This window comes from Oryctolagus cuniculus, chromosome 7 (assembly GCF_964237555.1).
Source record: "Oryctolagus cuniculus chromosome 7, mOryCun1.1, whole genome shotgun sequence".
Taxonomy (NCBI): Eukaryota; Metazoa; Chordata; class Mammalia; order Lagomorpha; family Leporidae; genus Oryctolagus; species Oryctolagus cuniculus.
Window position 1 is genome coordinate 102510140 of NC_091438.1, and position 26291 is coordinate 102536430.

General features: G+C 35.2%; 1 protein-coding gene across 15 annotated transcripts in view; it reads right to left on the minus strand.

Moving 5' to 3' along the window:
* The window catches only part of LRRC7 (leucine rich repeat containing 7), a 586672-nt gene that overhangs the window by 253451 nt on the left and 306930 nt on the right, over positions 1-26291 (minus strand). For 2 of the 15 annotated variants that reach the window (XM_070078278.1, XM_070078277.1), the window contains one exon: positions 5974-6124. The exons of 11 other annotated variants lie outside the window; for them this stretch is intronic. In XM_070078278.1, the coding sequence (XP_069934379.1) occupies positions 6118-6124 (7 nt within the window). In that variant the 3' untranslated portion in view covers positions 5974-6117. Of the gene's footprint in view, positions 1-5973; positions 6125-26291 lie in introns of those variants that run through there. 2 more of the 15 variants (XM_051857618.2, XM_051857619.2) reach the window with 2 other exon arrangements.

The following is a 26291-nucleotide window of genomic DNA, read 5'->3' on the forward strand; positions in this document are numbered from 1 at the left end:
TTATTCATTTGTTATAAGGTTTAAAGAAATAACTCATGTGAGTAAGAAGCTGGTCTATTTACTGGGATACTAGTCCCACTTCATTTTTAAGAGATAACAGACCACTTCAATCAGTTTTTTTTCTCAATTATTGTTTTATTATTGGGGATAGCAAAGTTTGAGATATAATGTATAATGACTCCATCTGCAGGCTTTTAACAATACCTGAAGGGATCTTAAAAACCAACAGTGCAGAGTGGGCATTTGGCATAGCAGTTATGATGCTTTTGTTCCACATCAGTATATCTAAGTTCAAGTCCGAGCTCTAGTTCCTGACTTCAGGTTCCTGCTAATGTGGATTGTGTGAGGCAGTGGTGATGGCTCAGTAGATGTGGTTCTGCCACTCACTTGGAAGATCTGGATTGAGTTCCCAGATCCTGGCTTTGACCTTGGCCCACCCAAGTCTATTACTGGCATTTGGGGAGTGAACCAGTGTATGGAAACTCTCTGCTTCTCAAATAAACAGAAGAAAATCTTCATGCAAAATAATACATCAAAAATGTGGATTATACTGTTTTTCAATACATCATGGGCTTTGTTTATGGGATGTTACTCCAAAATGCTCTTTCATTTAACTCTTACATGAATATCTACTGTACTCTTGTTACAAACACCCCAACTACTTTTTACTTTATGTTTAATTTTTTAACTTTATTGATGTATACATATATATAGTGAAATTCTTGCTCCAGTCAAGTAAATTAACATATCATCCTACATTTACGTTTTTTTCTTTTTTTGGGGGTGAAAATACTTAAGATCTACTCTTTCAGCATATTTCAAGTATATAACACATTATTATTAGCTGTAATCACCATGCTGTACATCACATATCCAGAATTTATTCATTTTAAAACTATAAAGTTGTACCCTTTCCTAAATGTCCCCATTTCCCCTTTCCCCCACCCCCAGAAAACCACTATTTTATTCCCATTCACAATCCTCAACAGTTTTTCAATAACACAACTTTTTTTAAATGTTCACATTTAGTCCTTTATATTTTAACTGCACAATTCTATCATGATTTAAGTGCACTCTTGACTTTCTCTAAGACAAGGCATTATCTGAAGATGGGATCTTACCCAAAGAAGCAAAGAAAGCATGTGATGCCTCTAGAATAGTAACCAAAACAGGATTGTGATAATTATACAAGTCTATACATTTACAACAAATATTGAATTATACACTTAAAATGGTGAATTTTCTATGATGTACTACACATTTCAATAAAGGGATTTATTAATCATCATTTGTTCCGTGTTTCCTTAGCAAGGAGGATTCCTGTGAATTTTTAATAAATTTTACTCACCACTAACATTTGTCATTCCTCTGTTTAAAACTCTCTCACTTGGGCTGGTGCTATGGTGTAGTTGGTAAAGCCAGTGTCTGCAATACTGGCATCCCCAATGGGTGCTGGTTTGAGTCCCATCTGCTTTACTTTCCATCCAGCTCTCTGCTAATGTGCCTGAGAAGCAGTAGACAATGGCCCAAGTGTTAGGGCCCCTGCACCCATGTGGGACACCTGGTAAAAGCTCTGGCTCCTTACATTGCACTGGCCCTGCTCTGGCCATTGTGGCCATTTGGGGAGTGAACCTGTGGATGGAAAACCTTTCTCTCTGTCTCTTTCTCTCTCTGTCTGCCTTTCAAATAAATGAAATAAAAAAAAAAAAAACTGCTTTCATTAAAGCCTTACTATTACCCCTACCCACAGCATATGAGCCCCTATATGATCTCTCTATTGCCTACCTCATGGTGACTCCTTCCTTACACTTACTTACACATTCAATGTTCCTTCCCTCTGTCCACGTTCAAACTCCAAGTTATTGTTTGGGAGACTCCACAGGCTTCACCTGGTTTGTAAATCCTTCCCCAGACTTCACAGAGAGGGTGAAGTACTTCTCTGTGCTATTGCTTACACTCAACAGACTGCTGCAATCCTATTTCCCATGCCGTCCTGCATGTAATGCTTGGTCTGTATCCCTTCTCAGACCTGTAGCCTCAAGAGGCCTATCTGCAGGGGCTCTATAGTCACAGTGCATGACACACAGCCAGTCCTCAGCGAATGCTCATGGAACTATATGGAATTAAATGTTTACATTTTCTCCCAAATTTGCCCAAGCAGTAGACATGATTAAGTGGTGACAAGGGATGCAGGGGGTGGGAGAAGAGGGGAGGGGAGTATGGATGGGCAGGGGAATTAGTGGTTCCATGAAAGATTTCTACCTCAATGAGAATTTGAGGAGCTATCCACATCCTTAAGCCATTCTAACCCCTTCTGCCTGAAGTTATTTTTCTGTATTCAACATTCAAATGCTAGTTATCTTCACTCTACTAAATAAACATCAGTTACTTATTATAGAATATTTTATTATTTTATGCTAACAAATAAATATGAACATTCTTTATCCAATTTACATTGATTACTAGTGGTGGAAACAAATGATATAAAATAAAATTGACTCGGTAAAAATTGGTAGAATAGTCACTGTTTTTGGTAATAAAATTTAAATTTTCCAGTTTGCTCTAGGAAAATCTGATGTGATTTAAAAGAAAATACAAAATGGAAGAAACCTTAATTGGTAAAATTTGATCTGCACAAAAATATGAATGGGAGAACATATGTATTAAATTCCTAATAAATTTACAGGAACCTGTAATTTTTTAGAAATAGAAGGGAACCAATACAGGGAACAAATACAATATAATACAATATTCTCAGAGGCACTAGGAAGAGATAAAAATTGACTTCTTGGGCCAGCGCTGTGATGTAGAGGGGAAAGCCACCGCCTGCAGTGCCAGTATTCCATATGGGTGCCAGTTTGTGTCCTGGCTGCTCCACTCTGATCCAGCTCTCTGCTATGGCCTGAGAAAGCAGTAGAAGATGGCCCACGTGCTTGGGCCCCGGCACCTGTGTGGAAGACCCATAAGAGGCTCCTGGCTCCTTGCTTCAGATCAGCTCAGCTCTGGCCACTGTGGCCAATTGGGGAGTGAACCAGCAGATGGAAGACACCTCTCTCTCTCTCTTTCTCTGCTTCTCTGCCTCTCTGCCTCTCCTTATCTCTGTGTATAACTCTGACTTTCAAATAAATAAATAAATAAATCCTTTAAAAAATTTACTGCTCTTCATGAGATGTCCATAAGGTGCTAAAAGGCAGTGCAGCATGTAGTTGACATTGTGCCTGGCTTCCTGGGAATTAGACTAACTGCATGAGTGAAGAAAGGGCTCTATTTTGCTTCCTATCCTGTAGAGGAGTATCACATTTTGTATTGCCTTCTTCTTAAGGGGTACTTTTTCTTTCTTTCTTGAGCATTTTTGATCAAGTCTTGGTTTAATATACAGTCTACTACTAATGAATATATACTCAATAGAATACATTTCTAGAAGATAGTTCAGTAACCATTACAATTTAATAAAGTAAAAATGCATATTAACACATTTCATCTTTTTTTTTTTTTTTTTTTTTTTTGGACAGGCAGAGTGGACAGTGAGAGAGAGAAACAGAGAGAAAGTTCTTCTTTTTGCCGTTGGTTCACCCTCCAATGGCCGCCGCGGCTGGCGTGCTGCGGCTGGCGCACCATGCTGATCTGATGTCAGGAGCCAGGTACTTATCCTGGTCTCCCATGGGGTGCAGAGCCCAAGGACTTGGGCCATCCTCCACTGCACTCCCTGGCCACAGCAGAGAGCTGGCCTGGAAGAGGGGCAACCGGGACAGAATCCCGTGCCCCGACCAGGACTAGAACCTGGTGTGCCGGCGCCACATTTCATCTTATTAGTATTTTATCTAGCTTTTAAAAATACATCTAGAGATTAAAATATGTAACTTTTAAAAATAAATGCATTCGATACTTTGTTAAAATGCTATTTGTGTAAATACAAAATAAACACATTTAATACTTTGTTAGAATGGTATGTGTGACTCTTCTTAGAATGAAATAGTAACAAACATTATGAATAGATATACAATCTTTTATGCTTATTAGAACACTAACAGCGAGATATAGCATAGACAGTGGGCAAAAATGAATAAAGTATCATACTCAATGGTATTTAGATTAATTTTTACTTGTTAATCACTTCTATGATGCAGTTTTGAACTACTTCAGCTTTGACAACAGTTATTCAAGCCATTTATTAATTTCTTTCCATTAAGGAAAACTCACTTTATCCTATATACTACAAGTTTGCAATTATTCATTATTATAAAAGCAGAAAGGCCACATGGCTTAAAACAAGTAAAGCCATGCCAACACAATAATTACCTGCACATTGTCTGCAGACTTTAATTGCAACTGTATAAACTTTTTAAGCTTTAACAACAGAAGCCCATTTTTATACTTAGAAAATCACAGAGGCAGAACAGCAACATTCCTTTAATCTTTAGAGCGAGTTTCATATAGAATGCATTAAACAATCTCAAAAATAAATTTTTGAGACTAAGTAAATTTGTGTTATTTGAAGAATATTGAGAATTCATAAGAATATATTATGAAACCACACTAAGGTAGTATAATTTATTTTTAAGCAATAACAGAGATTTATCTTTTGTATTCTTAGAATAGCAATATCCCTTTCAGCATGGAGTTTCTGAGAGGTATATTCCAATTAATTTTATAATAACAGTCAATTGGCATATGGTACACATAACAAAAAACAAGGTTGTCCAAAGTATATTTATACATTTTTACATACTGATCTTCATAAATACACATGGAAAAATCAGCAGTTGTATAAATCAAACTGAAAAATCAACATCCACCTTCATATGTACGTGTTTTATACAAAGTGCTATGCATTCTAGGACATAATTTTCTATTTTCTATTCTTCACATATATATACTACACAGAACAGAAATATTCAGAAGGATACATTTTGTCTCTGAAACAGGTTATGCACAGAATTTATGGTTTGTTCTTTCTTAGATAGTAAAATGAAATAGAAACAAAAATATAAAAGTTATGAAGTTCAATGCAGCGTTCTCATATCTGTTTTATAAAAATAGTTTTCAAATGATATTTGATTATGCAATAGCTCTAATAAAACTATTAAGATTCTTTGCATATTGCCTTGTGCCAAAAAGGAATTTAAATGGAGTGAAGCTGAGTATGCTATGCTGCAGTAGGCATTAGTAAGATGACGACCTCTGCATGTTGAATTTCAAGCATTCAAAATTTTAATTCAAAATATATTCTACTTCTAAATTGTAGAATGTTAAAATATATGCACCAATTAAGTGGACTGTTATTTATTTTGCAAACGCATCTTTACAGAGACTCATTTTACATGCAAATTGAAATGCTATAAGCCATTGAACTGTACAAATAAAGCCAATGTGTTCAATTAACAAGTCTGCTAGAGCTGCAAAATGAGTATTTCACATTAAATTACAAAATATTTAAAAAATACATAAAATCAACCAGTCACTGGCATTTCTTATTTTGACTTAGGGCCATTAAGGAGGAATCTTGCACTCAACAAAAATAACTTCAAAAAGGAATCTCATCAGGAAGAATAACAGAAAAACTGGGCAACCATATTCAGTCTCTGAAGAATTTAAGTGATTAAAAAAATCCTTTATTCACTACATCAGGATGACTTTTAAATGATGCCTTATTTTGATGTATTTAAAATACTTAAACAAAGATTATGTGTAACAGCAGCTTTACATAACTAAGTGAAATAAATTTGATAAAATATTGGTATTGATGACTTTCTGATACTCATAAAATTTCATGTTCATTGAAAATCATGGCAACTAAACATACTTTGCAAAAAAAAAAAAAAAACAGATCTTTCCATATAAGTAAGAAATTTAGTGTTAAGCTTTAACAAAGACCAAACATTTTGTATTACATTAAGCAGTAAGGAGGCAGCCCCCATCAGCAGGTAGCACACCAAAAATGTTTGGTTTCATAATATAGTTTAGGAGAACTACCTCTCCAAAGTCTATTCGTGCTGATGCTCCTGATGCTGCCATTTCTGCATTTCTGGTGACCGAAAAGCTGCTGCCTCCACATCCTCTGCTGTAGGTGTCACTGTATAGCCTCAGGCGATTGGGCAAGGGGCACACTCTGGATCTTCAGACGCTAAGATGAGAAAAATCAATTTCAATGCCCAAAAGATGGAACTCCTAATTCAGAAGGTGACTAAAATAATTACCAATTGGTCTACAGTACTGGAGGCAGAAAGTTTATGTGTCTTAATGTTAACTGCATAGAAATAGATTTTAAACAAGATTTTTGTAGAAAGGGACATCTCCAGGATTTGGAAAAATAGATAAAATGGAAATACAAAATTGAACTCAAGGTGGAATGGACCAGATGATGAAAAACATGCGTTCTTCCTGGCAAAGGCAAGTAAAATTACATATGATGGTGATCAAGTGAGGTAAGTCATATCAGGACAATAACTTCTTCAAAGGATCACTTCCAAGGTTACTTCAGTTCATTTAAATTAACCGCTTGCAACAATAGATTTACTGATGCCCACTGTTAAGGAAGAACAGGAATGGATCCATTGATAGTTTATGAGTTTCAATATTCCTTTTTTGCCATGAAAGTGGAAATATTTATGAATTTACCATGTTCAATAAAAGTTTCTTCTCAGGAATATCAGTTCCCATTATATGTAGTATAATTCAGTTTAATTTCTATAGCACTTGAAAAGAGTTCTTACATGAAAAACATCACCCAGAGATACCAGTGAGAGATGTATATGTAAAAGAACATCATGTAGAAAAGTATATGTAATTACTTTAAAATAATTTTGGTTAGAACAATATTTTAGGCTGTAAATAATCATTCTTCCTACTTATTTCTATTAGATATTTAAATAGCAAGTTTTGTCAGACATACCCATGTTCTAATAATAATATCTTTAATTTTTATGTTGAAAAAAGTTTTTAATCATTGGCTTGAATATAAAATGAGAAATGTATATATTAGAAGAAAAATCTGTTATAAAAATATTTATCACTTCTGGAAAAATCACACTAACTCAAATGAATATGCCATGGGTATTTGGAACTAAATCAGTTAATAAACAGCTTCTATATTTAAAAATTGATATTTTAAAAGTCACTTTTACAGTTGTTTGCACCTGAATCCATTATATTTGATATACTACATAATGACAAATGATCAGCAATTATGACAAATTTGTATCGAATTTAATTTTCCATCAGGAGCCATCCCACATCAATTAATCATCCTATTACTCTGAATTCCTTTCCTTTTTTTTCCAGAAAAGCCACCAATTACATATTTCAATTAATGATCGATACAGATTTTCTTTACTATTTTTATTATACTATATCTTATTCAGTTTAATTAAATGCTATGATTTTACTAATGTGCAATAATTTAAAAATTGGATATGCTAAAATACAATACAAATTACATTTTCACAATCACATGCAGTTATGGTTATACATAATGATAAATGAGAATTAAATATCTCAGTACATGAGAAATTTCTCCTTACATCATCTGAAATTATTTTTCTACTGAAAAGTGAAAACATTATTTCATTACATTGTTTTTGTATATAATTGAAATTAGCATATATTAATCTTTATTTTCACAATAGAAGCAAGATGTATAGTTGTCAAATTCATAGGATCATTAAATACATTAAAAGAACTTGGCAAACACTCTAGAAGTTGAATACTCCCATTTATACAATAGGTAGGCACTGCTAATGCACATAGAGTATTTGGAAAAAAATTACCTATATGCATGTTTAACTGACAAGCAATATATAGATTCTTTGTGAGGATTTTTTTTCTCATAGCTTTTGCTAGCAGTTTGGATTTATTTATTTATTTATTTTTGGATATAGTCTAAATAATTTTTAAAATAAATGTTTTGTTTCAGATTGATACAGCTATTCCACATGATTACCTTAACTATCCCAATGTATGTTTCTTAAGTTCACATTCTTATTTTGATTATATAAGGAAAGTAACAAATTGCAAAATATTACAAAAGATATTTTCATATTTTAAGTATCTGACTTTATTTAATAGATTAGTAGTAATGCTAGATAGCTCAAATTCAAATTCAAGTTGAATATAATTCTATGTTTTTTCAATTTTTCATATACAATTTTGAAATATACAAACATCAAAATAATTAAATTTTGGTGTTTTTTTCTCAGATCTGTCTTATCATTTGACTTTTTCCTCAGAGAACCATAATAAAAAAGTCAGTACTCTTGTCTCACATTGAACTATCTAAAATTCAAGAGTAGTAGAAAGTTTAAAGTATTATAACATAAATAGTTCAGTTTTGATTACAGGAAACAAACATAAATCATTTTCTTTCAGGGTGATCAACAGATAAATCCTTATAATGGCAAGCAACATTTTATTCTTTAAATAGACTGTATAAATTTTCCCAATCTATGAGTCATTGATAGTATGAGATTATTTTTTTTTTTTTTGACAGGCAGAGTGGATAGTGAGAGAGAGAGACAGAGAGAAAGGTCTTCCTTTGCCGTTGGTTCACCCTCCAATGGCCGCCGCTGCAGCCGGCGCACCGCGCTGATCCGATGGCAGGAGCCAGGATCCAGGTGCTTTTCCTGGTCTCCCATGGGGTGCAGGGCCCAAGCACCTGGGCCATCCTCCACTGCACTCCCTGGCCATAGCAGAGAGCTGGCCTGGAAGAGGGGCAACCGGGACAGAATCCGGCGCCCTGACCGGGACTAGAACCCGGTGTGCTGGCGCCGCAAGGTGGAGGATTAGCCTAGTGAGCCACGGCGCCGGCTGATAGTATGAGATTATTAAAACTCAATGGATTAAGAGTATGTTTTCATTACAAAGTGTAGTCATCTACTAGGGAAGTCTTTAACAAATTAGTATACACACACACACACACACATACACACATATACGGCTGAACAAAGTAAATGCAACTATGTCCAAGCTAAATTAAATTTGAAATATCTTTAGTTTAAAACATATTTTATTACATTTTGAAATATTTTACAGACATGCTAAATTATTTTAAAAGAGTTTAATAAATAAATGAGCTTTTATTCATGGATTCTAAGTCTAAAGAAAAAAGAATGACTGTGTAGAGGTATAAAAATGAGGGAGTGATGTCATCTGTTTTGGTAATTCAGAAATAATTCCAAGAGATAACCGGTTACCTGGGTCTTTAATTTTTTTATATAATTTTACATAAAGGCTTACTATACAAAGAAAATTATAGGCATAGAGAGTTTCATGTAATGATTTATAAAAACTTTAAAGCAAATAACTTACTGGAGGTGGTGAGATATTCTGAAATACAGAGCTTAATATAGAGAGGGGCATTGTTGGGAGATGAAGCCACTTCCCATTTGTTCTTCCATATTAATTTCTATACATCACTCTTATTTTTAATTGTTTGAGAGGGAGTTAGGAAGGGTGGGGTAAGGGAGGGAGGAAGGGAGAGGGAGAGGGAGAGGGAGAGAGATCGATTGATTCCCATCCACTAGTTCATTTCCCAAATGTCCCTCAATAGCCTGAACTGGGCCAGCCAAAAGTCTGGAACTGGGAACTCAACCTAGTTCCCCCAGTTGGGTTGCACTTGAGCCATCACAGTCACTTCTCAAGGTCTGCATTAGCAAGAAGCTGGAGTCAGGAGCTAGAAACAGGTGTTGAACCCAGGCACTCTGACATAGACATGAATGTCTTAACTGCCAGACCATCAATGCCTGCCCTTATACTTCATTCCCTTGGTTAAGTTAAAAAAAAAAAAAAAAAAAAAAAAAAACGTTTCCCCACCTATTTTGGTTGAATTCTTACTTATGCATTGGATCCTCTTTCCCTTCAACCTACTATAGGAAGGACCAGATTTTCCAAGATTTCTTCTCTTTTTCCTTTAGCAGAATACTTTCTACTGTCTTCTTACTCTTGGGACTCTGTGCAATATAAAGCTCTACCACATCCTCTTCTGCCCCTAACATTTATACATAATGAGCACAAATTAACATCTAACTCTTGTGCACTGAACTAAAGGTTATTGGGTTATTGAGCATTTACTGTGTGCAGGAAATGTACCAAATATTAGGATAACAAAGGGGAGCAAGAGCAGTTGGTCCCTGTCCCTATCTCTTCCCTTCTGAGAGGGGTAATCTCATTTATTTTCTAAGTATTCACTCATAAACTCATTACTCTGAATTTCTAATGTCTACATTTTTCACACCTGCCTTAAAAATATAGAAGAAAATCTAGAACTGACTTCCACATTTGCTGCACTCTGGTTGACCTTGGTCAATGTATTTGAGTTTCATGAGCCATGGTCTTCTGACTCTGTAAAATGGACACAGTGCCACTTTCTTCCATCTAATGTGATAAAATCCTGAGGGAAAAATAATACATGATATGCTCTACCCAGTGCCTAGCACATAAGTGCTCAAGACCTTGCTTTTAGGTACCAATGTCAAAAAACCCTTTTCATTCCAAATCCAATGAACATTTCTCAGTCTTTGTCTTTGATATCTCTCTTTTGTTTTAGTATAAATTATTCCCCCTATTAAAGCTCTCCAATCCTTTGAATTCTATGACATGTGTGTGTCTTGATTCACTTCACACTTTATTTACAGTCTCCTTCATGGACTCATTCTCTGATTGTCTCATATACTTTGGTTTTCTCTTTTAAGTCTGTTAGTCTAATTACTCCCCCATATCCCCCCATAGTTTCAAATGATGTAAGCACTAATGAGATAAACATCTCAACTTTTGCCCAATTATCTCTTTTGAGCTTTAGATTCTCTCTCTCACTCTCTTTCACACACACATACACACACACACATAAAACTTTTTATATATAAAATTATTTTAGATGACTAATGGCATCTCTCCTGATTTAATTATTTCTTCATCTTGATCACCTCGTTACTTAGGATTTTGTTCCTTAACCTTCATTTACATTATTGCCATTCATCCAAACTAGAAGTCTAGAGACTTTCTTTTCTAATATACAAGAAACCTTAAGTCTTGCCCAATTTTATTTCTTAAAAATTTCAATAGTTAGTCCTTTTCTCTACAACTCAGTTAACAGTTTTATAAGAGTTTTTTTTTTTGCCAAATTATTAAAAAATCTATCACTCCATCACTTCTTTCTCACTCCAAACACTATGTAATCATGAAAAAAAGTTTCACTTTATCATTCCAGGCTATGGCTGATTTCTGTAACCCTACAATTAATATGTTGAAGTCTCAGTACCTAAGAATGTGACTGGACAATGTGTTTGGAGAAAGCATCTTTAAAACATTAAGCTAAGGGGCTGGCATTGTGGTACAGTGGGTAAAGCCACTTCTTGCAATGCCAGCATCCCAGTTGTGCTCTGGTTTGTGTCCCCCCTGTTCCACTTCCCATCCAGATACCTGCTAATGGCCTTGGAAAAGCAGTGTAAGATGGCCCAAGTATTTGGGCCCCTGACACTTTGTGGGAGACCTGGATGAAGCTTTGTCTCCCAGCTTCTGGCTGGTCCAGTCTTAGCATTGCAGCCATCTGGGGAGTTAACCTGTAGATGGAAATTTTCTCTTCTCTCATTGCTCCCTCTCTCTCTGTAACTCTAACTTTGGAATAAATCAATCTTAAAAAAGAATTAAGTTAAATAATTTTAAAGATCAGTGATTATTTTAATATTTATTCTATACACATGAAATGGTCATTTTTTCATTATATTATTTTTTTTCTTTGGCTATTTTCTTATCATTAAAATATTCTTAGATTTATAATATATTATACTACAGTGCCTTACTTCAATAAATCTAAACATTTTTCCATAGACAGAAATTCAGAAAATGCCTTTGATTATTTGGGGCTTAATAATGAAATATGTGGGATGATTTCCAGGCCTCTAATTCCAGACCACTCTTTGGTCTTTAAAGACATCTTTTGGTTCTCTCCACCAGGGCATATCAGTACCAGTCAAAATGGAACTTATTCTTTTTACCTAGTTCTTGCTATACCCCTCCAATCTTTCTCCATCCTTCTCTGTATATGTTTGTAGCACAGTAATTCACCTATGCACCAATCACCAAGTCTCTCAATATAGCAACTAGTGGTCTCTTCTTTCTTTTCCTTTAGCCATTCCCAACTGAATTCAACCACTTATTTTAGTGTTTTGACTCTACCTCCTAAGTGTATCTGTGTCTTTCCTCTCATTTCCACTGGTATTGATTTAAATTGCTTCTCATGATTTCTAAACTATTGAAATGTTCTATACATTCATGTCTCCAGACATCTAAATTTTATCTTCCTCAGATTTGTTCACAGTTGTTAGTCACTTTCATAAAACGTAAATCGTAGCAGGTCACTCCTTAGTTTTAATGTCCTTTGATGGATCAATGGATCCTTAAAAATCAGGTTTTAACCCTTTCTTATTGCTGTCTACTAGCTGTTTATTATCGACTGCGATATTAAATCTTTTTGATAACTCCCTGAGACAATCAGTCTGATTTTTCTACTTTATATCTGTGCTTCTTAAAAAGCTATATTGTTCTTGTTATTTATGTTTCTATTTGATTTCATCCGCATATTGGAAATATGGAAGAACAAGCTATAAAAACTAAAAATTCATCAAATGTGTAAAAATCTATTTTGGCAAAATCACATCATGTAGTTCCAACACAGGAAGAATATTAAAAGAGAAGAGATCAAAGAATACAAAACTTGTAATAAAATCGTAATCAGAACTGAAGTATTTTTTGCATTTCTGAATTCGGTATAGTATTATAGTTTGTAAAGTTCTTTGTAATACAGTTTTTGTGAAACTAGTTTACTTTTATCATGTCTCAAAGAGTCTGAAGAAAAGTGATTAATACTCCCACTGTGAGCTTACTGTATTTAAACTTTTTGAGGCTTAGTCAATTAACTGTAGGAAAAAAATAAAAACATTGCTAAAACCACTATTAGTCTAAGAATACCTCATGAAATAATAAGTAGTCAATAGAGGTACACATTCATCATTTCAAACATGGAAAATTAATGGAGCCTCAACAGTAAGCAGTAATTAGCAAAGGAGTACTAATGTAGAATTGATATTCAGTGCTAACATTCATTTTGAAGCTAATTGAAAAGAAAATTTTAAAGTAATACTAATATGAGGCCCTATTGTTATTGTGATTTTTTATTATTATGATTTTTAAGAATGTTCTGATACTTTCATTGTATGGGACATCTGGTAATATATATCCTCTTAAGGCAGAATTACAGTACTAAGTTTTGTGAATAGAGAAGTAGATGTATTGCTAAACAGTTAAAACACTGGTTGGGGGGGGGGCAGAGCTGTGGCATAGTGGATAAAGCCACAGTCTGCAGTGCTGGCATCCCATATGGGTACTGGTTCGAGTCCTGGTTGCTTCACTTCTGATCTAGCTTCCTGCTAATGCACCTAAGAAAGCAGCAGCAGATGTCCCAAGTATTTTGGCCCCGGCACCCATGTGGAAGACCCGGAAGAAGCTCCTGGCTCCTGGCAGATCAACCCAGTTCTAGCCATTGTGGGGAGTGAACCAGCAGATGGAAGATTCTCTCTCTCTCTCCTCTCTCTCTTTCTGTAAAACTCTACCTTTCAAATAAATAAATAAACCTTAACAACAAACAAAAACCAAACACTTGTTGGGAAGCCTGCATCCCATAACAAAGTTTGAGTACCAACTCTGCTTCTGAGTCTAGCTACCTGCTAACATTGCAGCATTGATAGGTCAAGTACTTGGGTCACTGACACCCACACAGGAGACCCTGAAAAAGTTCTGGACTCCTGGTTTTGACCTTGCCCAACCCTGGCTGTTGCAGGCATTTGCGGGAATAACCATGGATAGTAGCCCTTTCTGTCTGTCAATGCCTCTCAATAAATAAATACATAAAAGCAAAAAAAAAATTGTGAATAAAAATGATAAACAATTCTCAGAATCAGTTCTGTGTCTGAAAAGTTTGGATGCAATTGGGTTCTAACCACTGATAAGTCTTCAAGTTCACTTTCTGAGGGGTAAAAGAAGACACTTTTCCATCATCTTATCTGCCTTGGTGTGTCACTCATCACTGGCTGCTCACACTCTCCCCAGTTACTGCTCCCTTGTAGACCTTACAACTCTCTCATTTTGGGCACAGCAACTTTATCTCCTTTGAAAATCACAGATCCTGTAAGGGACTCCTAGCTGAATGGATAGAAATCAGGGAGAAATTCTGCATTTTCTTGTTTTTGCCATTTATGCCTTCATTTCAGATTTCATGACTTGAGACACAGAAAAGCTTTGTCATGGGAGTATCAGATTAAGAAGCTTCTACAAGAGCAAACAAAACAATCAATAGAGTGAACAGACAACTGTTGACAGCATGGAACAACATATTTCCAAACTATACTCTGATAAAGAATGAATATCCAGGAAATATAAGGGGCTTTAAAAATCAATAACAAAACAATTGAGTAAAGAAATGGGCAAAAGGTTTGAATAGAAATTTTTTATATGAAGAAATACAAATGGTCAACAAGCAGGGAAATGCAAAGAAAAACCACAGCAAGGGATCCTCTGACTCCAGTTCGAATTGCCATTATCAGAAATTTAAAAAATAGCCAATGCTACAGAAGCTTTGCAGCAAAGGGAAACATAATATGCTCTTTGCAAGAATGTAAAATAGTAAAGCTACTATCGAAAACAATATGGAGGCTTCTCAAAAACCTAAGAATGTATACACCATATGACACAGCTATTCTACTGCAAGGTATATATCTTAAGGAAATAAAGTCACATCTGAAAGAGTTACCTGTATTCCCATGTTTACTGCAGCACTATTCACATTAGCCTAGATATGAAATCAACCTACGTGGATGATCGGATGAAGAAAACAGGTGTATATATGCACAATGGAATATTACTCAGCCTAAGAAGAAATGAAATTCTGACATTTGCAACAAAATGTATGGAATTAGAGATCATTATGCTAAGTGAACTAAGCCAGACATAAGAAAAATATTACATGTTTTGTTTCATTTGTGGAGTTTGGATATACATATACTTATATATAAGTATATGTATGTATATGTATATATACTTATATATAAGTGTATATATATAGATTTAAGTATATACTTATATATGTATATATAAGTATACATATGTATATGTATATATGTATATATGTGTGTGTATATACTTATAAATGTAGATGCCATATTATGTTAGATATTTATACATGTTTTCTCCATTGAATTATCTACCTATAAATAATAATATACCATTCTGTTTTCCAAATAGAATACATAACACAAATCAAGGAATTTTGTTGGGAAAAAAGTCTCACCTTTCTGAGCTCTTCCATTCCAACAGTGGAGGCTTGAAAATAATAATAAAACTAAAGCAAAAGCATCCTGTTTTTTATGTTCTTTTGCCATTTGACAATTGTTCATCTTTCTCAGTGCAAATTGACCCATCACTTCACAGTCGCTTCTTTCCAAACTCTCCATCTATCATAAAATATTATTTTCCACTTGGGAGTAACACCTGACTGTTACTCTGTCTCATTCATTACTGTTGGTAAATTTGAAGTTATCCTAGGTACAGGCTGATTCCCAGGTAACTTTGAAGTGAATGGTATTTTTCTCAGCAGTTCTTTTCTTTGCCATATATAAAAAAGGAACCATCTTCAGTGAATTGCTTATTCTGATGTTCTGAAGGGCTTTAGAATTCCTTGACTATAGGAATTTGGTGGCTATCAATGTTGACTCCTAAAAGCTCATCTTGGCTTCATTCTGTCAGCTACCCTAGACCTTCCCATTGAAAATCAGGCTTGGCCGGTGCTGCGGCTCACTAGGCTAATCCTCCACCTTGCGGCGCCGGCACACAGGGTTCTAGTCCCGATCGGGGCACCGGATTCTGTCCCGGTTGCCCCTCTTCCAGGCCAGCTCTCTGCTGTGGCCAGGGAGTGCAGTGGAGGATGGCCCAAGTGCTTGGGCCCTGCACCCCATGGGAGACCAGGATAAGTACCTGGCTCCTGCCTTCGGATCAGCTCGATGCGCCGGCCATTGGAGGGTGAACCAGCGGCAAAAGGAAGACCTTTCTCTCTGTCTTTCTCTCTCACTGTCCACTCTGCCTGTCAAAAAAATAAATAAATAAATAAAAATCAGGCTTAATGGATCCTAGTGCCTGATGCATAGTATATATTTAAAGAATATTTCCCAAGGATTGGACACACATTCTGCACAGGATCAACTGAAGTCCCCACTGGAACCATAGCTGATGTATGTACTTGCACAGGTACTTAGGTAACCCTTTTCAGGCCAGGAACATTGTCCCCTCTGGGTTTTCTGAGTGTGGAGTGGGAAGTTTCCTGTGCTAGGATATTCTCAGGCAAACTAAGTAGAGGCACCTTATTTTTATAGCTTTGGTATATAATCAGTCTGTTCCTTATGGCAAAGAGCATTCTGACTGCAAATGGATGCAGAGACTTTTTCAAGGATCAGATTATCTTTGTGCCTCCATGCTCTGATTCCCTAGAAATCACAGCCAACTTTCCTTCGGCATTCATGGCTACCCTATTTTCCCAGTAACCACAGTAAGTCAAATCCTGTATCGTATTTTCTCTAATGTTCTACATATCCAAGTATTTCTACAACATGGCATGTATGTGTCAGCAATTCCTTGTATTCAGGGATAGAAACATTGGAATGATGCCTTTTCTTCTTCAGTTAACAAAGTCCCTCACTGAAAATGAGATGTTGTAATATCCTTTGTTTTAAGCAGTGTTTCATCTGTGGTAGAAATCTGGCAAATTTTCTTTTGATGATGTAATTGGCATGCTGCACTATCTTCTGACACTTCAAACACAGGGCTATGATAGTTGATGTTCTTTTCTTATACCAAAAAACATGGAATAAATTTAGTCACCAAATTACTTAATGTTAACTGTTTCAATCCTTGGAAGATCTAACATGAACATTCATTAGCCTTAAACACACATTTGTAACAATATATTTTTGAAATTGAGTTGCTGAATATCACTATAGACTTTTATTTTCAATTTTTTCAAACAAAGCCATCCATAGAATTATCCATCCATCTATTTTCCCATTTATTCTACATCTTGCTACTGCTCTAGGTAATGGAGAAAGGAATATGAAAGACATTCTTCCATAAAGGAACTTATAAGTCTGCAAAGGAAGTGAATCAATAAACAACTGTAGCACAATAATTATTTTCGCTAAGAGAGCACAAAAGAGGGATGTCTGAGCCTGTCTAAGTGCATTCAGAAATGGATTTCAGGAGAAGCTTAGCTCTACAAGTCACAAAGGATAAGTAAATAAGTTAATCAAATAGTAGGGAAAGATGTATCAGGCAGAAGGAACAATACATAAAAAGGCCCAAGGAAGAGTGACATTTAGGGAAATTGGAATACACAGTTTGAGAAGAAAATAGTAGCAAGGAGAGGAAGGGGAGATGGATGAGGAGCAGGTTATGAAGGTCCACTGTCTTAAGGAGTATAGATATATTTTTCTTGAAAGTTATTGACATTGTTAAGATTTGAATTTGGATTTGCTTTTTTGCTTTGGAAAAACAGGTGAAGGATGGCAAAAGTGAAGCCAAGAAATAAGTGATTAAAATACCTGAGGCATGAAATAGTGATAACCTGAAATACAGCAATGATAACAGAGATTCGGAGATGGAAAAATAGATTGGAAAGTAGCTTCTCATAAGTGACAATTTCACACTTGTTTCTGAAAATATTTGAGTAATTCTGGTCCCTTTGATGAAATATAAATCTCATAAGGATAAAAATAGGGCTTATTTTTGCCCATTATATTTCCTATGCTTGACCCAATGCCTGACACAAAATTGTCTACTAAATATTTCTTGAGTGAATGCTATACAATGAATGGGTTTAGAAAGGACATTCACATGAATGAATGCTACACATTGGACATATATTAGGCAATGAGGACACAGTGATGAAAAAATCAGGAGGGATTCATGTTTTCAAAGAGAATGTTTAGAAAGGTGAGAGAAAAGTAATAAACAAGAGAATTTATATGTGGAAACTAAAATAAGTCTTTGGAACGTACCTGGGGTGTGAGTGGTTATTTTAGATTGGAGGATCACCAAAGACTGTAGTGAGATTTGATTTGAGATTTGGATGGCAAAAAAAGGAGCCAGCTTTTGGGGGTTGACTTCCAGACAGAAGGAAATGAATAATCGAATTAGGCAGATTTGACAGAACTTGACTGATTGGATGTGGGTGTAAGAAATAGGCCTAAGATGATTCACAGGATCTAGAAAATGTTATTTCTATTAACTGTGCTTAGGGATACTGGAAAAAGTACAGATAGTGACGTCAACGGTGAGTTCAGCACCAGAACTGTTAACTCTAAGATACTTTGATGCACTGAAATAACTGAGTATAATTCACTTCCAAAATGTACTCTCTTGCTAAGAACAGGAAGACTACAGAATACACAGCTGAAGGAGTATTACAATAATGTTCGCTTTAGGGTAGGCATTTAACCTAGTAGATAAAATGCCAGCTAAGACACCTGTGTCCCACACTGGAGTACCTGGGTTTGATACTGAGCTCCAGCTTCTGATTAAAGCTTCCTGCTAATGCATACCTGAGGGTGCTAAGTGATTAACTTCTAGCTCTTTATGTCCTGGACAAGTCCTAGCCACTGGGAGCATTTGGGGAGTGAATTAGCAGATGGTAATTCTCATTTTGGTCTGTCTCTCTGTCTCTTGTGCTCTCTCTTGGTCTCTGTCCTTTCTGTTGAATTAATAATAATAATAAATGAATCCATAAGCTGTACTTTGGAAATTTATATTCATTAAATAAAAGTTTGAAAGCAAAAAAAATATTAATAAATGATAAAATGATCTCCTTAACTGGTGACATTTTCAGTTGACTATATTTGCTGAAAGTCTTCCAAATACTTGCTACTATTCAGAGTTAGTAGATTCTGCCATGACTCTTTTCTGATGATGCAAATTTTTCTGTTAATGTAGACACCCCAAGGTAACAAAACTGTTGGTTATTTATAAGATTTATCCAGGACTAACTACTTCCAGGCAGAAATCTGTACTCTTCTACTGTATCTTCTCACTACAACACTCAACACAAATATTCATTTTAATTTTTAATTTTTTTCATGAAAGATTCTTTTGAAGTTATGACCACACTTTTTGCCCAGCAAAATAATTTATTTTCATGTATAAAAATGTATTACCAATTTTTTATGTTCAACCTACACATTTGGATCTGGCTTGCAGCTGTTCCACTTACTGTAAATAGATTTCAATACTGCCTTGGTCCACTGACTGTTTCCTTTATGACATAAATGATAAGGGTGATAACTAGACTTCTTTATTAAGGCAATTTTGTAGTTAATTTCACAAGGTGGTATGGTGACTAATGGCCCTCTGAGGTAGAAAGTGCCCTTTGTGTACAGACATGCCAGAGATTGCCCTGCTACCTAGGTACACAGCTATTGTGACTTCACAGTGAAACATTATCTCACTAGAAAGGGCTAAACTACAAGGAATTTGACCTGATAAACCTTCACTGCTTGTCAGATAGCTTTGAAAAAGTGCCAGCAAGCTAGACTTTATCAACTCATTTTATCAAGTTTGGGTAGGACCTAGATAGCCACTTGTTTATGTTGGAACTGCAAGAATATCATGATTTCCAGTTTCTCCACACACAAACTCATGGGATACAGGCATATATAAGAATTTTAAACACACCAAGGAAATGAATCTCTGGTCTAGAATTAAGAATCTTCATTAGCTTCTTCTGTCATGCTACATTACCTGAATACTTCAATTGACAGCTGGATCCTGTCTGCATTTTTAGTTCTATGGCATATGCTGAACACTAAATTCCCTGACAGATGTCCTTGAACTTGATTTTTTGCTTCTTTGCACATACTGCACATACTCAACTTTTATCAGGTCTCTTTGCCAGGCTCATACTCTTGAGTTTAATTTATCTTCCCAGTTCTCTGTAAGTTGGAATGTTAAATTGCTTATCATGTCCAGTAGGACTCAAAATGTTGAGTGAATATGTCATATTTTACAAGTAGGATTCATTAAAACAGTGTTGCAATTCTTAAGTCACCATAGCTAGATTTTTACTGAATACTCATTTTTTAAATCCATAATTGACACAGGGTCATATTAAGTTGTGCCCATTGAATATTATTTAAGAATGTCATTTATTAAATTTAACTAAAAAGATTTGCCTATGAACATAAAGTAGAAAAATATCAACACTGTTGGGGCCGGCGCCGTGGCTTACTTGGTTAGTCCTCTGCCTGCGGTGCCGGCATCCCATATGGGCGCCAGTTCTAGTCCCAGCTGCTCCTCTTCCAGTCCAGCTCTCTGCTGTGGCCTGGGAGGGCAGTGGAGGATGGCCCAAGTGCTTGGGCCCCTGCACCTGCATGGGATACCAGGAGGAAGCACCTAGCTCCTGGCTTTGGATCAGTGTAGCACTGGCTTTTGTGGCCATTTGGGGAGTGAACCAACAGAAGGAAGATGACCTTTCTCTCTGTCTCTCTCTCACTGTCTGTAACTCTATCTGTCGAATAAATAAAATCTTAAAAAGAAAAAAAAATCAACACATTGAAGATGGATTACAATGCAAAAATTCATAAATTGCTGGTATTAATTGAGGTCAATGTCCTATTAACTTTTCTGTTTCAAAATAATTTGCTCTATGAAATTAAAATACAAATTTTATAAATGTGTAAATGTGACCATGTTATATTCCTTTTGGTGTAGTTTTTATCTAAAAGTAATTATTTATTTATTTTCATTTTTATTTGAAAGTTGAGGAAGGAGGGAGAGAGATAGGAGGGGAGGGGGAGGGAGAGAGGGAGAGAGGGAGAGAGGGAGAGAGCGAGAGAGTGAGAGAGTGAGAGAGCGAGAGAGCAAGAGAGGATCTTGCATCTACTTGTTCACACCCAAATGCTTGTAACAGCCAGGGCTGGTCAGGCTGAAACCAGGAGCCTGGAACTGCATCTTGGTTTCCCACAGAGGTGGCAGAGATCCAAACATTTTTACTATTATCTACAGCTCCCAGGATGTGTATTAGCAGGAAGATGGATTGGAAGCAGAGGAGCTGGGACTCCAAACAGGTACTCTGACTTAAGATGTGGGCATCTCAAGTAGCAACTTGACCACTGCCCCAAATAACTGTCTCTCAGTATAAACTTTTAAAATTCCATTTATTGGCCGGAGCTATGGCTCACTAGGCTAATCCTCTGCCTGTGGCGCCAGCAACCCGGGTTCTAGTCCCGGTCGGGGGCGCTGGATTCTGTCCCAGTTGCTCCTCTTCTAGTCCAGCTCTCTGCTGTGGCCCAGGAAGGCAATGGAGGATGGCCCAAGTGCTTGGGCCTTCCACCTGCATGGGAGACCAGGAGAAGCACCTGGCTCCTGGCTTCAGATCGGCGCAGCGTGACGGCTATAGCGGTCATTTGAGGGGTGAACCAATGGAAGGAAGATCTTTCTCTCTGTCTCTCTCTCTCTCTCTTTCTCTCCCTCACTAATTCTGCCTGTCAAAAAAAATTCCATTTATTCATAGTTTTATTCTCTTCCTCTCCCACCCACTTATTCAGCCACTTATCATTTTGACCCCAGCCTGAACTGACTCAAATACATAACTAGGAACATAGCCTATCATATTTTTCTGTGCTCTATAATCACATTTTTATAATCATTTTTTATAATTGGACTAAGAAAAGGCTTCTCAAAGTGATTAAATTACACTTGTCACAAATACACACAAATATATGGGGTTGCAGAGTCATCTGTTTTGTAAAAATTAATTCTACACACTTTTCTGAATCTTTCCTCTGTCCTTCAACAATAACTTATAGAAATAATAATTTTGATGGGTTTAAGGAAATCTGTGCCATTATTTATTCAGCCTTTCCTTTGTTGATGGATTTTTCTTAGTCTTTTTTTTTAATTCCAAACAATGCTACAATAAACTGTGATGCAATTTAAGTAATAAATACACCTGACAGCTTTCTGTGTGTGTGGCATAAGCCAGATAGTCTAATTCCATTTTATTTCAAATGGATTGCAAACTGTATCAGTACATCTATTAAATAATTCTCCCTCTACACTGATTTAAAATGCCAACCTTGTCATGCTATAAATTCTTATAAATACTGAGGTCTACTTCTAATTTATATTTTTTCCATTGCAGTTTTTAAAATTTATGACAATATTTATTTGCTAAGAATACAAATAATACATTTTAATATCTCAGTTTTACACCAATAATTTTTACAATTCTTGATATTTATTATTTCATGTATTTTTCTCATATAAACTATAAGATTATTTAATCCAATTAAAATGCTTTGGAATGCTAAGGACAGTTGGGTTAAGTGAATAGTGAATTTATTAATGAGTAATTTGGGTACAATAACATTTTAATGATATTAAATCTTCCCTTAGAAGAAATGATGTATCTTTTAAGTTATTCAGATCTCCTTGTATGCCTTTAATAATAATTTATAGTTTTTTATATATGCATTATATCTTTCAGATTAATTTTTTCCTATGTATTATTTAGTTTTGTTGCTCTGGGAAATGGAATATTTATATCAGTTTTTTATCAGCATTTTTTTCTAGAATGGAAAAAATATTAATTTATTTTGTTCTCAGCCATTTTGTAAAATACATTTATTCAGTTTAATAGTATATTAGGGCTCATATTTTCTAAGTGTACATAGTATGATTAAATGGGTGGCAAAGAACATAACTGTTACTATTAGTTTTATCTACACAGATCCATAAATCAGACAGATGGATCTTTAAATTTCTGGTCCATTTTTAAGAGTTGTGCATCACTGGCAAGTTGCTCAGTTCCACTAAGTCTCATTTTCCTCACCTATAAAATGTGAATTGAAATGGTACCCATCAGATAAAGATATCATGTGAATTAAATACATTGACAGAGTACAATAGTACAGTGTGTGGCAAGTATAAAACACTGAGAAATGATGAGGTTAAGGTATTCTCTAGCTAACATGGAATAAAAATGAGCCAAAGAAAAAATATGACAGCTGAGTCTTTCACAAATAGAATACAACAAATAATATGTATTTCACTTCATCAACTAAAAATATTTTAAAAAGGAAAAACTCTAATTAAAGAACTGATATGTACATAAAAAAAGAAAACAAAAGGAAAATAGAATGTTTAATTTTATCTATTGTGGGAAAAACTGGAAAAAAAAAAGCTTGAGTCATAACGTGGTTGCAGTTGAATTGGATGTAATCAGTATAAATGCTTGCATCATTTAGTTCAATTTCACTTATTAATAATGAGATCAATACAATTTCTCCAAATAGTAACACAAGTTGTTTATAAAGTATAAATTAACTTGAGTAGGCTCAGTAGAGTATTTTTTGTTGGTTTAAAATTGGATCAGAGAAGCACTTATTAGTTGAAAGAAACTTTTCCTCACTATTTTGAAGTTCTAGTTCCTTTTTCAACTTTGAAAGCTCTTTATAAAAGCATTACATTAAGACAAAGTTTGACATTTAACATTTTTTATAATTTGACTAAGAAAAGGCTCCTCAAAGTGATTAATTTACACTTGTCACAAGAAAAAGACTTAAATAATATCAGAATCCATTAACCCTAATTATCACTAGAGCAAAATAAAAGGAATAAAAATCCTTGGCTCAACTTATAATAAAAGGCTTTTACTAACTGACAACTAAAGACAGAATATTCAGATTATCTATCTGTCAATAGCACACTGGATTTGAGCATTATAACTGAAGGTAATACTTATAGTTTGGGTAAATACAGTAAATACAGTTTGGGTAAGTACAGAAACCAAAATGATACATTAGAAAAGCTGTTGAATAAACTTCAGGAATCACAATGCATGTACTAATTGTTTGAAACGTAAAATTATTTAAGCTTGTTTTCATTGTAGATGCTTAAAATTATGTAGACTCTCAATTATGGTATAATTATCAATACAATCTTTATTTGTAGATAATACATATAGAGCCACTCTCAGTAGAAACATGCAATATTGTGAGTTGTATATGGAAGAGTAAATTTGGGATTGGGTTGATTAAGAAAACATTTTCTGAAAGGGGCAGGAGAGCTTTATTTCTGTTTATTAATAGTGACATTCATTTCTTGATCAGTTACCTAGCATTATGGGGTAACATTAATTGTATTTTTTTCAGTTTCTTCTTTCGACTCTGTATTTGCTTTATATAATTAGGTGCTCTGATGTTGTGGCATATATATTTATATTCTTTATATTTTGATATATTAGTATATTATAGTTTATATTACTATAAATAATATAATTAATATGTTAGTTCCTCAATAATTAGAGATCAAATAACTCAGGAAATGCAAAGCAGGTATCTGTGCCACCGATAATTTAGTGCAAATGTTTTATGACTCATGGTTTAGTAGTTAACAACAGGAGATTCTAATATCAGTGCTTTGGCTCCTGAGCCTTTGTTATCTGGACTATGCTGTGTAACTACTCCTGTAACGTGCAGTAGGCAGAATAGGAACAGAATTGGAAACTCTGAACCCAGAGACCCTGGCAAAATTCCCAAATCAAAGGATTAAAGGGAAGGGAGAAAAGAAAATGACAGGGCCCTCTAAAATGGTAATAGTGATGTGGTTTGAATGCTCCCATCCCCCTGAATTTATTTTTATGTTAGTGAGAACCACTACATTATTTGAGTCCCTCTGAGAAGCTTCTCTTGGCTTCTTTTTGTTTCCTCCCTCTGAAACATAACCATTTATTTTTATCATGCATCAATCATGTATAAGGTAAAACTGGGTGTGATATAGCTGTTATGTTACACATAATGCCAAAATATCTGATGCCTGTGGGAAACTGAAGTCCGAGAGGCTGAACGACTTACTCTAAGGCACAAAGTTACTAACGGGTTTAAGTGATTAGAAATAACCTTTGCTTCCCTTGAAAGGCAAAACCCCTTCTAGTTGATCACGATTCTCTTGCAGTAGCTGGGGAACCATAGACTGAATTCACAGAAAGGATATCAGATTGCATTTTGTGAGCTCAAAAATGAATTACCAGAATTTTTAAAATAAAATATAATATTTAAAACAATACTGGATCTACATATCCAGAATTTAAAACAAGGCCCCTATCTTACTCTTTATACAAAAATCAACTCAAAATGGATCAAGGATCTAAATGTAGGATCTGATATTATCAAATTACTACAGGAAAACATCAGGGAAACTCTGCAAGATATTGACATAGGCAAAGACTTCATGGAAAAGACCTCAGAAGCACAGACAATAAAAGCAAAAACAGATAATTGGGATTATATCAAGCTGAGATGCTTCTGCACTGCATAGGAAACACTCAACAAAGTGAAGAGGCACCTGACAGAATGCGAGAAAATATTTGCAAATTATGCAACTAATAAAAGATTAATAACCAGAATCTATACAGATCTGAAGAAACTCAACAAGAACAAAACAACCCTATTGCTTCTCGGCTTTTTGCCTGAGATGAAGTGTAATAACAAACAAGAATGGGCAAAGGACATGAACAGGCATTTTTGAAAGGATGTAATTCAAATGGCCATCAGACAAATGAAAAAATGCTCAGAATCACTAGCCATCAGGGAAATGCAAATAAAAACCACAATGAGGTTTCACCTCACCCCAGTTAGAATGTCTATCATCCAAATCTTAACAAACAGTAAGTTTTGGCAAGAATGTGGGTAAAAGGTACACTAATACACTGTCAGAGGGAATGTAAACTAGTACAAACATTATGGAAGGCAGTATGGACATTCCTCAGGAATTTGAAAGTAGGTGTACCATGTGACCCAGCCATCCCACTCGTGGAAATTACTCAAATGAAATGAAAACAGTATGTGAAAGAGTTATCTGTAGCCTCATGTTTACTGCAGCTCAATTCATAATAACTGATATGGAATCAACCCAGATGTTCATCAACTGATGACCAGATAAAGTAAATGTGCTTTATACACATGAAATAATACTACTTAATAATAAAAAGAATGAAATCATGTTGTTAACAACAGACTGGATGCAATTAGATACCATTAAACTTAGTGAAATAAGCCAGTCCCTTGAAGACATGTACTCATATTTTTTCTGATATGTGGCAGTTAATATGGAATATGAAAAATGTATAGGAGTGAAATAGACATCTTCTGATATGATTTTTGTTTTAATACTCCGTGGAACTATAGTCTTCCTACTTTTTACTCATT